General features: G+C 48.5%; 1 protein-coding gene across 1 annotated transcript in view; it reads right to left on the minus strand.

Moving 5' to 3' along the window:
• Positions 1-13,046, minus strand: part of Pkp1 (plakophilin 1) — a 47,801-nt gene that overhangs the window by 2,682 nt on the left and 32,073 nt on the right. Inside the window, exons 5-13 of the mRNA XM_021168142.2 lie at positions 11,288-11,495; positions 10,304-10,481; positions 8,867-8,981; positions 7,127-7,282; positions 6,253-6,429; positions 4,546-4,699; positions 4,097-4,283; positions 3,486-3,573; positions 1,972-2,078 (exon numbers count right to left, since the gene is read on the minus strand). Coding sequence (XP_021023801.1) covers positions 2,004-2,078; positions 3,486-3,573; positions 4,097-4,283; positions 4,546-4,699; positions 6,253-6,429; positions 7,127-7,282; positions 8,867-8,981; positions 10,304-10,481; positions 11,288-11,495 — 1,338 coding nt within the window. The 3' untranslated portion in view covers positions 1,972-2,003. The remainder of the gene's footprint in view (positions 1-1,971; positions 2,079-3,485; positions 3,574-4,096; positions 4,284-4,545; positions 4,700-6,252; positions 6,430-7,126; positions 7,283-8,866; positions 8,982-10,303; positions 10,482-11,287; positions 11,496-13,046) is intronic.

Here is a 13,046-nt window from a genome sequence, read left to right on the forward strand (position 1 = left end):
CTCCCTCTTTGATGATAATGGACTGAACCTCTGAACCTGTAAGCCAGCCCCAATTAAATGTTGTTTTTTATAGGACTTGCCTTGGTCATGGTGTCTGTTCACAGCAGTAAAACCCTAACTAAGACACCAACCTAGATTACAAAGCAAGTTTAAGACTAGCCTGGGAGACAGGAGGACCCTACCTGAAATATAAATATAAACAAAGGAGGGTAGGGGTTAGAAGTCAGTGGTAGAGTATTTGCCTGGAATGTGTTAGGATGCAGGTTAAGTCCCCAACAACCACAACATGCAGAGTTACAGGTAGTGAGACATTGCCACACCAGAAGATCTGACCCATACTGCAAGCTGCTTCTCACCCACACCTTCTCAAAGGCGTCTGCTTCAATACTTAACTGTGGTTCTTGGCTTATCTATATGAGAAGCCCTTTTGGATACCCATTTAAAGATAAATCTTTCTGTACTTCACTTAAGGGCTATCAAAGCAGAATTGCTAAGACAGAAGGCCAGTATCCCAATCAATTCTAGTGAATGCTCAGCCTGCAAAGCTTTGACTGAGTGTTGGCTTTGAGTTTCCTGTCTCTAGAAGCATCACTTGGAGACAAAGCTTGTCCACACTAAGCATATACAGAATGAGAATGGGTTTCAAGAAGGATGGAGGGGCTAGAGAGATGGCTTAGTGGTTAAGTGCATGTGCTGTTCTTCCAGCAGACTAGAGTTTGATTCCTAGCACACATGTGGTGGCTCACAACTATTTGTAACTCCAGGTCTAGAGGATTTGATGATCTCTTCTGGTCTCTTTGGTCACATGGCTGTTGCAAAATATTTAGTTACACTGTGAATCCCGAGATTGTGTTATTTACTGAAAAAGTTGTTTCTTGTTGTGGTGTGGCTCAGCCTTAGCACACACCTTTAATCCCTCTGGCTGGAGTACAGGTACGCCCTTAGTAAATACCTTTAACCCAAAGCAATGAAGGTAAAGTTAGCTTGAGGAAGGAAACACCTATGATTGAAAGTGTTATCTAACTGAGTGGCAGACAAAGTGATGGATCAGAGAAAGATTTTTGACAGAATAGGATTTACCCAACTCTCACCAGAAAAGAGAGGAAAGGAAAACTATTGCAGAGACAGAATGCAGTTTTACTGGGACAGTTGTTGCAGAGAGGATTACAAGCTAGACCCAGGTGAAGACAGAATGAGCCAGAGGATGAGAAGGAGCCAGAAGATCAGAACGCATTGCTAGAGTTAGTGTGAGGCCAAGAAGAGTAATTCAGGAGAAACTGAAAGAAACCAGATTTGACTCAGTCAGCTTGGAGAGGAGTTTGAGCCAGAATGGCTGAGTTGAGCCAGTCAGAACTTAGAAAGAAAAAGAAAGGGTGAGCGTATTTAGCAGTAAGTCTCAGAGATGGAAAACTTTCGAGGTCTAGATAAGATTGAACCGAAGATAGAAACTTCTAGGACTAGGCCTAGGTTAGCAGATGGAGGCAGTAAGCCTCAGAGACAACAATTATTACAGGAAAATAGAAGTTACAAATACACGTGGCACACATATGGTGCACAGATACATGTGTAAGCAAGATGCTCATAACATAAAAAAATCATAAAAAGAGTTAAAAGAAATAAGGATGGGAAGTAAGCTGTAGCTGACCAAACCCAGAATGATGCATAACTACTATATTATGTAACCCACCTGTGAACGGCACCATCTGGCGTGTACAGCTATCCTCAGTAGGCCTCCACAGACTTCCAGCCCTTCCAGGGTTAATAAACATTACATATCCCTAATGTCCTGTGATGGGACAGCCCATGTTCTCAGCTAGGGCTCTACATGGCTGTCCTCCTTGCCCTGTTAGTCAGAGCCCAACTGTCTGTCAGGCCAAATGGTGCTTCTCCCTAACTGCACAGGCCTAGCCTCCGAGTGGCTGTAGTGGTGATCTGGAAGCATCCCTTGCCATGGGGCAGGCCAGTTCTCACCTGCAAGTTGAACTTGCTTGGGTAGTCTCTTCTTAGAACCGGGAGGTGAAGTTTCTGAGGTTGTTGGCCCCAGCTATGTTTCCCATCATGTTCCTATCGAAACCTTGCTGCAAGGGGAGAAACAAACACGTTAGCCATCACAGGACAAGCATCGTGGGGACTGATGCCTGGTCAGGAGCCTTTTGATAACATCCTTGGGTTTATCTAGACTCTGGACATATTAGTATGCTCTGACTACTATGTACATATGCCTGGGTGACAGGGACCTGATTAAGAAATCATAATGCCACGAATATCAGTGAATCAGTAAATTGTGTTTGGAATTTCTCTTGTACATTTGAGCTTCCTACTTGTGTTTGCAGAAATCAAGCAAGGAACAAGAGATTTTCATTTTTGAGACAGGATCTTGTGTAAGTCCTCTCTACATAGCCGAGCATCCTGTCGAGTTGTATGTCAGCTGACACAAGCTCGAGCTATCTGAAAGGAGGAAACCTCAACCGAGAAAATGTCTGCGCAAGATCTGGCTCTAAGGCATTTTCTTAATTAGTGATTGATATGTGGGGGGCCCAGGCCATTGTGGGTGGTGCCATCCCCGGGCTGGTGGTCCTGGGTTCTATAAGAGAGCAGGCTGAGTAAGCCATGGGAAGTACATCAGTAAGCAACACCCCTCATGGCCCCCGCCTCAGCTCCTGACTCCAGGTTCCTGTCCTGTGTGCATTTTCTCCCTAACTTGCTTTTGGGTCATGGTGTTTTATTGCAGTAATGACTAAGACATCAAAGATGGTTTTGAATTCCTAAGTTTCCTAGAGATTCTCCTGTGTGCCACCACAGTTGGCTTTTCTGGGTCTCAGGTGGGTGAGGACAGGCCTAGTGGTTCTCCAGCACCCAAAAGCACATGGGCAAACTCTTGAGTTGGAATGGAAAGATCTCTGTAACTAAGCCCTAAACCTTCCTAGGACACAATATGCTCCAAAATGGCTGGTATTCCCTTTGCCCAAACTTCTTGCTATCTTACTCTAACTCAGCAGTTGGCAACCTGTGGCTCACAACCCCTTTGGCAAACGTTTATCTCAACCTGTGGCTCACAACCCCTTTGGCAAACGTTTATCTCCAAAGATATTGACATTGTACTCCATAACAGTAGCAAAATTACAGTCACGTAGCAATGAGAATAATTCTATGGTTGGGGGTCACTGCAACATGAGGAACTGTATGAAAGGGTCACAGCACTGGGAAGGTTGAGAATCACTGCTCTAAGTGTTCTCACGCTGAGTCTCTCTCACGTTTCCTCCACTCCCCCATCTGCAAGACACCTGAAGGTAGATCTTCTTGTCAGAGCCCTGCTCACACTCACTGATGCTCAGATCTGCTCCTGACTGTCCCCTTGAGTCAGCTTTCCCTTGCTTTGTGAGGTACACAAGTCTTTCTCTCCCTTCCCAATCTGCTGGGACTTTAGTGCAGGACAAGTGTGGGAAGGGTGTGGTCAGGATGTGGATGCTGGCTGATGCTCTTACCTGCCTGAGGACACTCTGCAGCTCCTTGCTGGCCCACATGTCAGACAGGAGTAGCCGGGCAGCCTCTGCAGCCTTAGGTGAGGAGGCACTACGCAGGTGAGAAGTGAGTTTGTGAGATGAGAGCCCTTGTGACACAGGAACACCCTTCCCTTGCCTCCCACCTCTTTAGGGTTCAGAGATGTGGGGTGGTCCTGAGTACATGAAAGAGGAACTCTAAGAGGGACAGTGAGCCTGAGCCATTAGCCAATGGGACCATCTCACATGCCCACCACATCTAGAGACAGTTCTGAGGCTAGTTCCCTATCCCTGGATGAAGAAAGAGCCGTACAAAGCAAGAAAAGCACTCTCATGTAATTGGCCCTGACTCTTTTATGCCTCCTGCTGATCCTCGGACAGTCCAGAGTCCACATGTCCTCAGCTAAGTCCCCCCCATCCATTTCTAGGACCTGGAGGCAGAGGCCACAACTCTTTAGCATTCAACCTCTAGACTCTCTTCCTCATCCTGTCTCCTGCCTCCCTTAGACATGTTCTCTGCTCCCTAAGTGGAACTGTGCGTGTGTGGGGGGGTGGGGGTGGGGTAGGAGTGGGGGGTAGGTCGCTCCTCTACCCACGTGTTGCGGCACAAGTTGAAGACATTGTTGAGCATGCTGTTGGAGAAGTACTGCTTGGCCATCTGAGGCTGTGAGGTCATCAGGTTCCTCACAGTGTAGCAGGCTGAGGACAAGATATCTTCAGAGTTGCTGGTATTGCCGGTGTGGCTCGTGAGGAGTCTGGTTACCTCTGGGAACACCTGGTTTCCTATAGGGAAAGGAGTTGAAGTATGGGCTCAGGAAGCAAGCAAGGTATCCCCTCAAGGACCCATAGGAGCTCCAATGCAGATGGATTTCTGTAGACTCCTCTATAAGGTGAGAATTCCCTCCTATTCCCACACCTCTCTCAAGCCAACTTCTCCTCAGAATACTCACACTAAGGAATAGTTTGAGGATGACCTTCTAGAAGGCTCTAGAAAGCACGGGTGTGCATGTCCTGTGTGGATGGAGGAGAGGATAGGGGCTCTTACCCATCACTCTGTGCAGAACAGGGTGGCGAGACATGTTGCTCAGCAGAGAGGCTCCGGACCGCACCACATCTGAATTGCCAGATTGCAGGAGACGGGCGATTTGTGGCAGGCCCTTTTCCTTTATTCCAATCAACTGACTCATACCATTGGACATCTAAGAGAGAAGATCCAGGGTGGAGTTGTTCTCTAGCCTCCAGGCACCAGAGAGAGTAGAAAGGCAGATAGTCCCAAGCATAAACAAACAACAAACAAACACCCCAGATACTCCAAACCAACCAACCAACCAACCAACCAAAAACCCTGAGCCCTTTCTCTTTCATCTTAAGGTCGGGAGGAGACAAAACTGCTCAGGTCTAAGTGACTATGAAGGGTCAGGCTTTACCTGCCGCTGTGTGTCCCTGTGCTTGGTGGGGTCAATCTGAAACTCGTGTGGGTAGGCAGAGAGAATGTCATTTCTCTTTGTCATAGTGGCCCAGGATTGGTGTCCAGACTAGCAGTGCCCCCCTCTCACCCTCAGCTCCTCTATCTCGGAAACCTCTCTCCCTATCCTTTATATGAACCCACATGGCCAAGGGCAAATGACAATTGAAGAAAATCTGGATATCTTCTTCAAACTCTTCACTCTCTGCAGAATCCAGTCCACAGTTACTGACAGCTTGCCAGAGATCAAGATGGATTAAAAGGGTCTGGGTCTGTATGGAGGCAGGACTGGGATCCCTCGCAAGTAAGCCAGCTCATCTGGATCTCGAACAGACATCCTGGTATGACCTAACATAGGCCAGTTTGGGGTCCTTTGAAACTCCAGACTCATCCTTCTTACAACCAGGGAAGCTACCCTGACCCTCAGGATACCCATATCTACTGCTGCCCAAGTCTCTTTTGTTCTAAGTATATCTGGGGAACAACAGCTGGGTATCTACCAAATACCCTCTGGCTTTTCCCTACACCATCCAGTCCTTAAACTTCTGATTCTATCACAACTTTCTCTGAATCTGCCCATTCCTCAAATATGATTTATCTGTCAGTTCATCAAATGGGAATTTCTTTCTTTCTTTCTTTCTTTCTTTTTTTTTTTTTGGTTTTTCAAGACAGGGTTTCTCTGTATAGCCCTGGCTGTCCTGGAACTCACTTTGTAGACCAGGCTGGCCTCGAACTCAGAAATCCACCTGCCTCTGCCTCCTGAGTGCTGGGAATAAAGGCGTGTGCCACCACGCCCGGCTTTTAAAATTTTTTTATGTATTTTATTTATTATATGTAAGTACACTGTAGCTGTCTTCAGACACACCAGAAGAGGGTGTCATATCTCATTATGGATGGTCGTGAGTCACCATGGTGTTGCTGGGATTTGAACTCAGGACCTTCAGAAGAGTAATCAGTGCTCTTAACCGCTGAGCCATCTCTCTAGCCCGGGGATTTCTCTTGACAAATACACTCCTCATCCCTGTCTCCTACTGCATGCAGAGCCCAAATGGTCAGCACCATAGGGCAAGAGATTACAATGTGGGCATTACCCAGAATGTTCTCAGAGGGCAGAAGTGTGTTTGCCTGTTACTGCTCTGGTGATCAGCCCCAGGCCCAACATGCTCACACCTGTAGCTCCAAGCTTACTCAGAGCCAGATGTGTTTGAGAGACTCAGCCCAGGAAAGGATAGTCTGGTGGGAGATGCAGAGGGTAGGCTGGAGAAATGGGAGAGTGGGGCTCCTCACCAGCCCCTTGCTGGCTGTCAGGTTCTGCAGGGCCCCAGCACAGGCCTCCAAGGTAGCATCTTTCTTGCTCTTTCCCATGAGGTTCAGGTAGGTGCGGATGGCATCTGAGTGGTACAGCCAGCTGCTGCCCTTGGGGTTGGTCTCCTCCTCCGGAAGTGGGCAGTCATAGTTATTGTTCTGTAGACAGACAGCGTGTCAGTGAGGAGGCTGATGATATAACATACCCAGGCATTCTGCCTCTGCCCCAATCTCAGGTTGTGAGTTCTTTTGGGAAGTATGGGAGAAGACTGTCCCCGCCCCCCACATCCATATCTCTTTCTTCTGTGCATCCTAGAATCTCCAAAGTGAGGGAATGGACCATGGTTCTCTAGATGGCCTCTGGGAAGCATCTCAAAAAGGGCAGCTTCACCTTTGAGCCTCCAATTGCGTAAGGTCACACTAGGGTCTGGCAGCAAGATGCCGAGGATTTTAGCAACTTTGGGATCTCCAGGCTAAACTGGAGCCTCTAGATCCTGGCTCTCGTCTACAGCATTTTTCTTTGGAGGCTCAGCAGGTGCTGGGAACCGTTGCCTGGGATGGTAAGAGTTCTTTCTATTGCTTCCCCAATGCTCAGAGATCGGGGGAGATAAGGATGGTTTCCCCACTACACAGTAAGAGGAATGGAGACCTGCAGAAAGGGGCGTGGAACATTTGTCCTTGGGTGGTCTGGGCTGCTACAGCCTATGTGGGTCCCCTGTGCACTCTAGGTGGCACACCTTGCCCCAGCTTCAGGACTGCAGTGTCCTCCCAAGAACAAGGCTTTGACAAGGGCCCATCCTTAGGGCTGTTTTCCGGGTCCAAGAAGAGGGCTACTGGGGAGGTGGACCCTACTTACCATCATCTTGTCACCCCTGTTGCTGAAGCAGCCAGTGGAGGACTTCTCGGTGTAGGCATTGCGGGTATTGTACTCTAGCTGGCGGTAGCGAGTGGGCACCTCGGCGTCCAGGCGGTAGGAGAGGTTATGCAGGATACACATGCAGTTCTCCACAGACTGGGGGCAAGGAGAGGATGCCTGAGTACTGTCCCAACAGACTTCTGGGCCTGTCACCTACCCCGAGTATTCAGATGGTCTGTACCACTGTCAGTCTGGAAAGATCTCATAGGTGCATCCTGGGAACCAGACATGATTCCAGCCTCTGTCACTTCCTGGCTGTCTGCGTCTGTATGACTTGCCTCACCTTTATGGGCCTCAGTTTCCTCCACTGTAAAATGGGCTAGCCTCACCCTTCTTGGCTAGTAGGTAGATTATGCACTAGGCCCTCAGTTTTGTAAGCACCCACAGAATCAACCAACCACAAATCGAAAATAATTCTTTTAAAAAAGGTATTCCTGAATACTTAGAGATTTCTTTCTTGGCATTATTAATAACTATTTATTTGGCATTTATGTTATATTAGATTTCATGAATAACTTATAGATGATTTAAAGTACACAAAGGAGTGTGTATAGGTTATATGCAAATATAACCTCTATATGCTTCTTTTATAGAAGGGCTTGAGACTGTGTACTTAGGCATGCATGGGGATTTGGACCCATGTCTATGGTAACTGAGGGTCAACTGCACATGAAAAACACCAACCATGGAACCTTGCACATAGCACACAGGGCAAACAGTGGTGACCACTTGCATTGCTTCAGACCACACGTGGGGCAGAAGACTGAAAACATCTTCTCTAGTCCCAGTTCCTTCTGGTTTTCAAAGCATCTAGTCACTATTTGCTGTCTCCTCTTCCCATGGTTACCCCTCAGCTCCCAACATCAAAGATGCTGTGTACAAAGAGCCTTAGCACTCCACAGCACCATTTGGGTTCACGGCTGCATTTGCTTTTGGTGAGACACCAGGCTAGGGCACGGGGGTGGCAGAGCTAGGCTTTGATCAGCACTTGGTCCCTGTTAGGGTCAGGCTAAACCTGACTTCTATTGCTTTGGGGTTATCTGGGTAAAGGAGATGTGCACAGAGCAGGGGAAGGAAATTGAATTGTCCTGCTGCTTAAAGACAAGGCTGTTCTTGGGGGGCTGTTATCAGTTCCAGTGAAAGAAGCAGGAGATAGAGATCTCCCCGGTGTCCTGGATGTGGGGACCGACTAGACTTCTGTGTCCTGAGCTGTGCCCAGCTGTGGTGGAAGTATCCCTGCCTCCATTTATCTTTTCTCCATAACTGCCTTTCAATCTGCGCATGCCCCTGCATCCAAAAGTCTAGAGAAGGTGGTGGTGGTGGTGGGGCATTCTGATGGTGTTTCTGGAAGTACTGATACAAGTTTCATCTCAGGAAGGAAATGGGGCCCCCGAGAGCACTTTTGTGTGCCCAGCACCACAAAAACAATGTGACCCCCAGAGCCCAAGCAGAGAGCACTTGCATGTTTCAGATGTCTCCTCCACTACCTCTGTTGGTGTCCTGTCTCTGAGACAAAGTCCACAAGCTCCTGGGAAGTGTAACCCTGACTCATGGGTTCTGGGAGAGAAATGTCAGGACTAGGAGAGTCCCCGACTTAAGAGCATGACCTTGGGATTTGTAGCTATGTGCACAGACTACAGGGTCGGGGATAGAGGTGTCACCAGGGACCTGCACCCTTACCTTGTCATCGCAGCGGCTGGCAGCCACGCAGTTCTGGACATAGGCCATGAGGGAGTCAATGAGCCCAGAGTAGTTCCGCATAGTTTGGCGGCCAGCATCAGCTGAACTCAGGTTCCTGTGGGAGAGAATGGGGATGAAGAGGATGCAGATGGGGTGATGAGACGGCAGGGTAGGGATGGGCAGAGTGCAGTGGGCATGCACAGTGAAGAACAGCAGAAAGCACAGGGCAGAATATGAAAGTTGTGGCCGGAAGAAGAGGGGAGGAGAGAAGAATAAATGATGAAAAAATGAAGAAGGAAAAGATTCAGCTGCATCTGCCTGGCCCTGGCTGAAAGGGGTCTCCTCCTGAACTCAATTGGTTCTGTCGAGTAGTCCCCAGGCACAAGACTTGAAAGAGCTCCACTGCATCTAGCAGCCCAGCTCCTGCCCTCTAGTGGCCACATGAGGGACAGTAGTTAGAAGCTACTGCTTTTTGTGGAAGCAAAGCTGATCTGAGGAGGTGCTGGACCAGAACTCAGCAAAGGGTTAACCTGGGGTCCAGATGTAGCTATCTTTTATAAAGCTGTGTTCATTCCCAAGCACTGTAGGTCCTCCTGCCCTAGGTGGTGTATATGGTGAATGCATAGGATGTGTGTGTGTGTGTGTGTGTGTGTGTGTGTGTGTTTGTGTTCTGTCACACCCAACAGTCATGTGGCCCCCATAAAGTCCTTACTTACTCTGGCTTTTCATTTACCCAGCCTCTTTGCCTTCAGGAGGCTGTGTCTGGAGGCTGCTTGGGAGAAGCACAATGGGAGACACAAAGCGCACACTAACTCCTCCCCTACTCTGGAAGTTCTCTGAAGTTCTGGGGGACAAATTCCACTGTGGCTAAGGGAGACCCTAAAGGGGACCTTGTTCCATGGTTTCCATACTCCATGTAGGTACCCACCCTGAAGCTCTGAGAGCAAGCCTATCCAGATCCCGCCAGGGCTTTGCCACACCCTGCCGTGGAACTCAAACAACCTTGGGCCAAGAGGCACCATCGGCATGCCAATGAACATGGCAAATGGTTTTGGCACTCAGGTGGGAGGTGACTCACGAGCAGCCAGTCAGTAGACTTTTTGTATATAAAAAAAAATGTTCTTCAAGATAGCACAAGAAGTACATTTTTCTGTGGGTGGAGGAGGGGGTTTTAGTCGAACTAGTTTGGATATTCAAATGCAGGCCATTTCCACTCTTAGATTCCCAATGCTATCCTCTAGATCCTCTCAGGGCATTGCAAGGCATAGCCAGACTCACAGACATTGTTAATACCTGACTCTTTGTCCTGGAGCCAGCCCACAGAAGGCAGGGCCAGACTGAGTGGTATGTTTCTTCCTGCGGCTGGATGTTGGCTGAAATGGAGGCTGACTGTGGAAGGACCTGAGCGGAAAGACCTTACGTGCCCTCTTCTCTCACCTCAAGCAGCCTGTGGCATTGAAGAAGACCTCAGGGTCCACTACTTCCCGGGACATGTTGCTGTTACCATCACACCAGCCAGAGAAAGGAATGATGACCCGGTCAGTCAGAACAGGCAGGGCATCGGCCACCAGCTCCTCCTTCAGCTCGTCAGTGGAAGACAGGTTCCAGAGTAGCCCTGGACACAGACACGGTCAGCTCAACATGTTAGGCTCTGAAGACCTGAGGTCTCTAGTGGCACTGCCCAGAGTCTAGGCTCTGGCAAATGGCTACCTTCCAGGTAGGCTTGGCCCATCAGATCCATTGCAATCTCCTCAGAGATTGCAGGTTCTCTGAGGTCTTAGAACATCTCAGAGTTCTCTGTCTAGGTAAGAGTTATTCACATGGACACAGCCTCCTAAAATACAGTTGGTTGGTCATTGGTTTTAACCATACTCTTTGGAACTTAGAACTGCTTAAGTTCTAAGCCATTCTCTGTTTTCCACTTGAAACAATACACAGAGAATATCAACCATGGCAGTGGGTCCAGAAATTCTCATTAGTTTGTTACTCTGAACATTCTTGTCTTCTCCAGTCTAATTCAAGGTCTTCATGGTGGCTCCTCCATCCTGTATCCCACCTTGATTGCTTCATGTACTTTGTGAGCACAAGGTAACTGTAGTATCAACAGCCATCCTTTGAGATCCACTGACCCTGACCCATTGGCCTTGCTCCCCTTCTATCACCTACAAATCTCAGTGCCCATGACACAATGCTCCTTCCCTTGCACCCCAGCCTTGAAGATGCCTTCTGAAGGGTGTGCATCACCGAGGTCATCATCTGGGTGTCACCACTTCAATTGAAGCCAGTGCCACTGAGTTCCTGAATCATAGCTCAGTGAAACCCACACAGCTGTGCCTTGACCTAGCCTCGAGGGACAGGCTAGAGACACACCCTGCCACCTTGCCCACTCCCCACCCCAGTTTCCCGTCTGTAACACCCTACCAGTCAGCTGTTTCTGGATCTCCGTGCTCCCGCTTCTCCTCAGGAGGCTGACAGCCTCACGGATTCCGTTCTGCCTCCTGGTCTCCAGCTTGTTGGGGGTGCTCCTGAACACCAGGTTGCGCAGGGCTCCGGCAGCAGCCTGCTGGACATTCTGATTGGGGCTGCGGAGGAGGTCCACCAGCTTGCAGATGCCCCCCAGCTGATAGACCTGCCGAGAGAGTAGGCCGTATTGATTGTTTAAAGGAGAGGAGGGAGAGACAATTTTTCTCTGCTCAAAGTAACTGATTCTCAGACCAAAAAAACCTCAAACAACAACAACAACAACAAATCAGTTCAGAAGCACACAAGTTAACCACAAACAAATACAGCAACGAGGCTATGGTAATTGACCCAGGCATGAAAACCCAAAGACCTGAAATCAGAGCCTAGCTCCTTCCTATCCTACTTAGGGACCTAAGCAAGTCTCTCCTCTGTCTGGAGCCATCTTTTCCTCTCCTGGGGCAGAGTGAAGGCCAGAGGAGAAGAGGCACTTCCATGTTCTTCAGAATCCTAAGGTGAGGCACACACAAGGTGCCACAGAAACTTTCTTATGGTAGAAATGTTGATGAAAACCACCCCAGGCTTCTAGGAAGCCACTTGTGGCACACATAGCTGTGTTATGTCTTGTAGGTGTTTTCCTAGCTGGGCAACAGTGTGGGGAGCATAAATGAGCCCTGTTTTCACTGAGGGAAGGAGGTAAGGGCTGGGGAATAGTCATATCCTTTAGTGGAATCTGAAGCAGCGAGTGTCTGTGAAACTCATGGCTGTCATTGAGCCATAGGACTCTTCCATGGCTGCTGTAGACTGTAATCCTCCCACTGGAACAGCTATTATTACCATCACTGCAGAAGCAGCAACTGCTTGTAAGAGACCCTCAAGACTGCGTTTGCTGAGTGCTGGGGCAATGGGTTGGTGGTTAGGGTAGAAGTGCTTGTCACAGATCCTGATGATCTGAGTTCAACCTCTAGGATGCACACAGTAGGAAGGAGAACTTACACAGTAGGAGGACTGAATCCTGACAATTGTTCTCTGAACACTTCATAAAGACACACACACACACACACACACACACACACACACACACAGAAATAAATACATTAAATAAATAAATAAATTAAAAAAAAAAGATTGGGGCTTGTTCCTAGAAGGTGGAGATGGAGAGAATCATTAAATCTTTACTTGAGACTCCAGCCACTCCTTCCCACACCTCCATCCCAGAGAGATGCAATTCTTCCCAAGGTGCGCAGGTCTTGGAGGTAAGAGAGTATATAGAGTGCGAAAGGTCAGATGAAGATTGGGGTGCGGCTCCATCTATGCATCTATGCTGGGATGAGACTTCCCTTGGGGTCACTTGTGCTTTTGTAAGTCACCGACTATGCATTGTAAATAAGCCCAATGAACCCATCGGTGTGCCAGCTTGTGTGTTTGGTGGGAATCAGTATTCTGGTTTGTCACTGGTACACTATCAGGTGAACAGCTGTTAATTTTATATAGGAAACGTTCATATAGCAATGGCCAGTGGGGGAGATGCTCCCATGGAAAATCCACTCAGGAGGCAATTCTCGGCAGGTTAAGATGAAGCTTTGCTCTTGAAATGGCAGGAATACTCTTTATCCCAGTGTCTGGGAACCAACTACGCAGTGCTTTCACTCTTCTCCAAATGTGGGGCCCAGGCTGGCACACTCAGCACCTACCAGCGAGGAAGGTATGTAACCTGTTA

This window comes from Mus caroli, chromosome 1 (assembly GCF_900094665.2).
Source record: "Mus caroli chromosome 1, CAROLI_EIJ_v1.1, whole genome shotgun sequence".
Taxonomy (NCBI): Eukaryota; Metazoa; Chordata; class Mammalia; order Rodentia; family Muridae; genus Mus; species Mus caroli.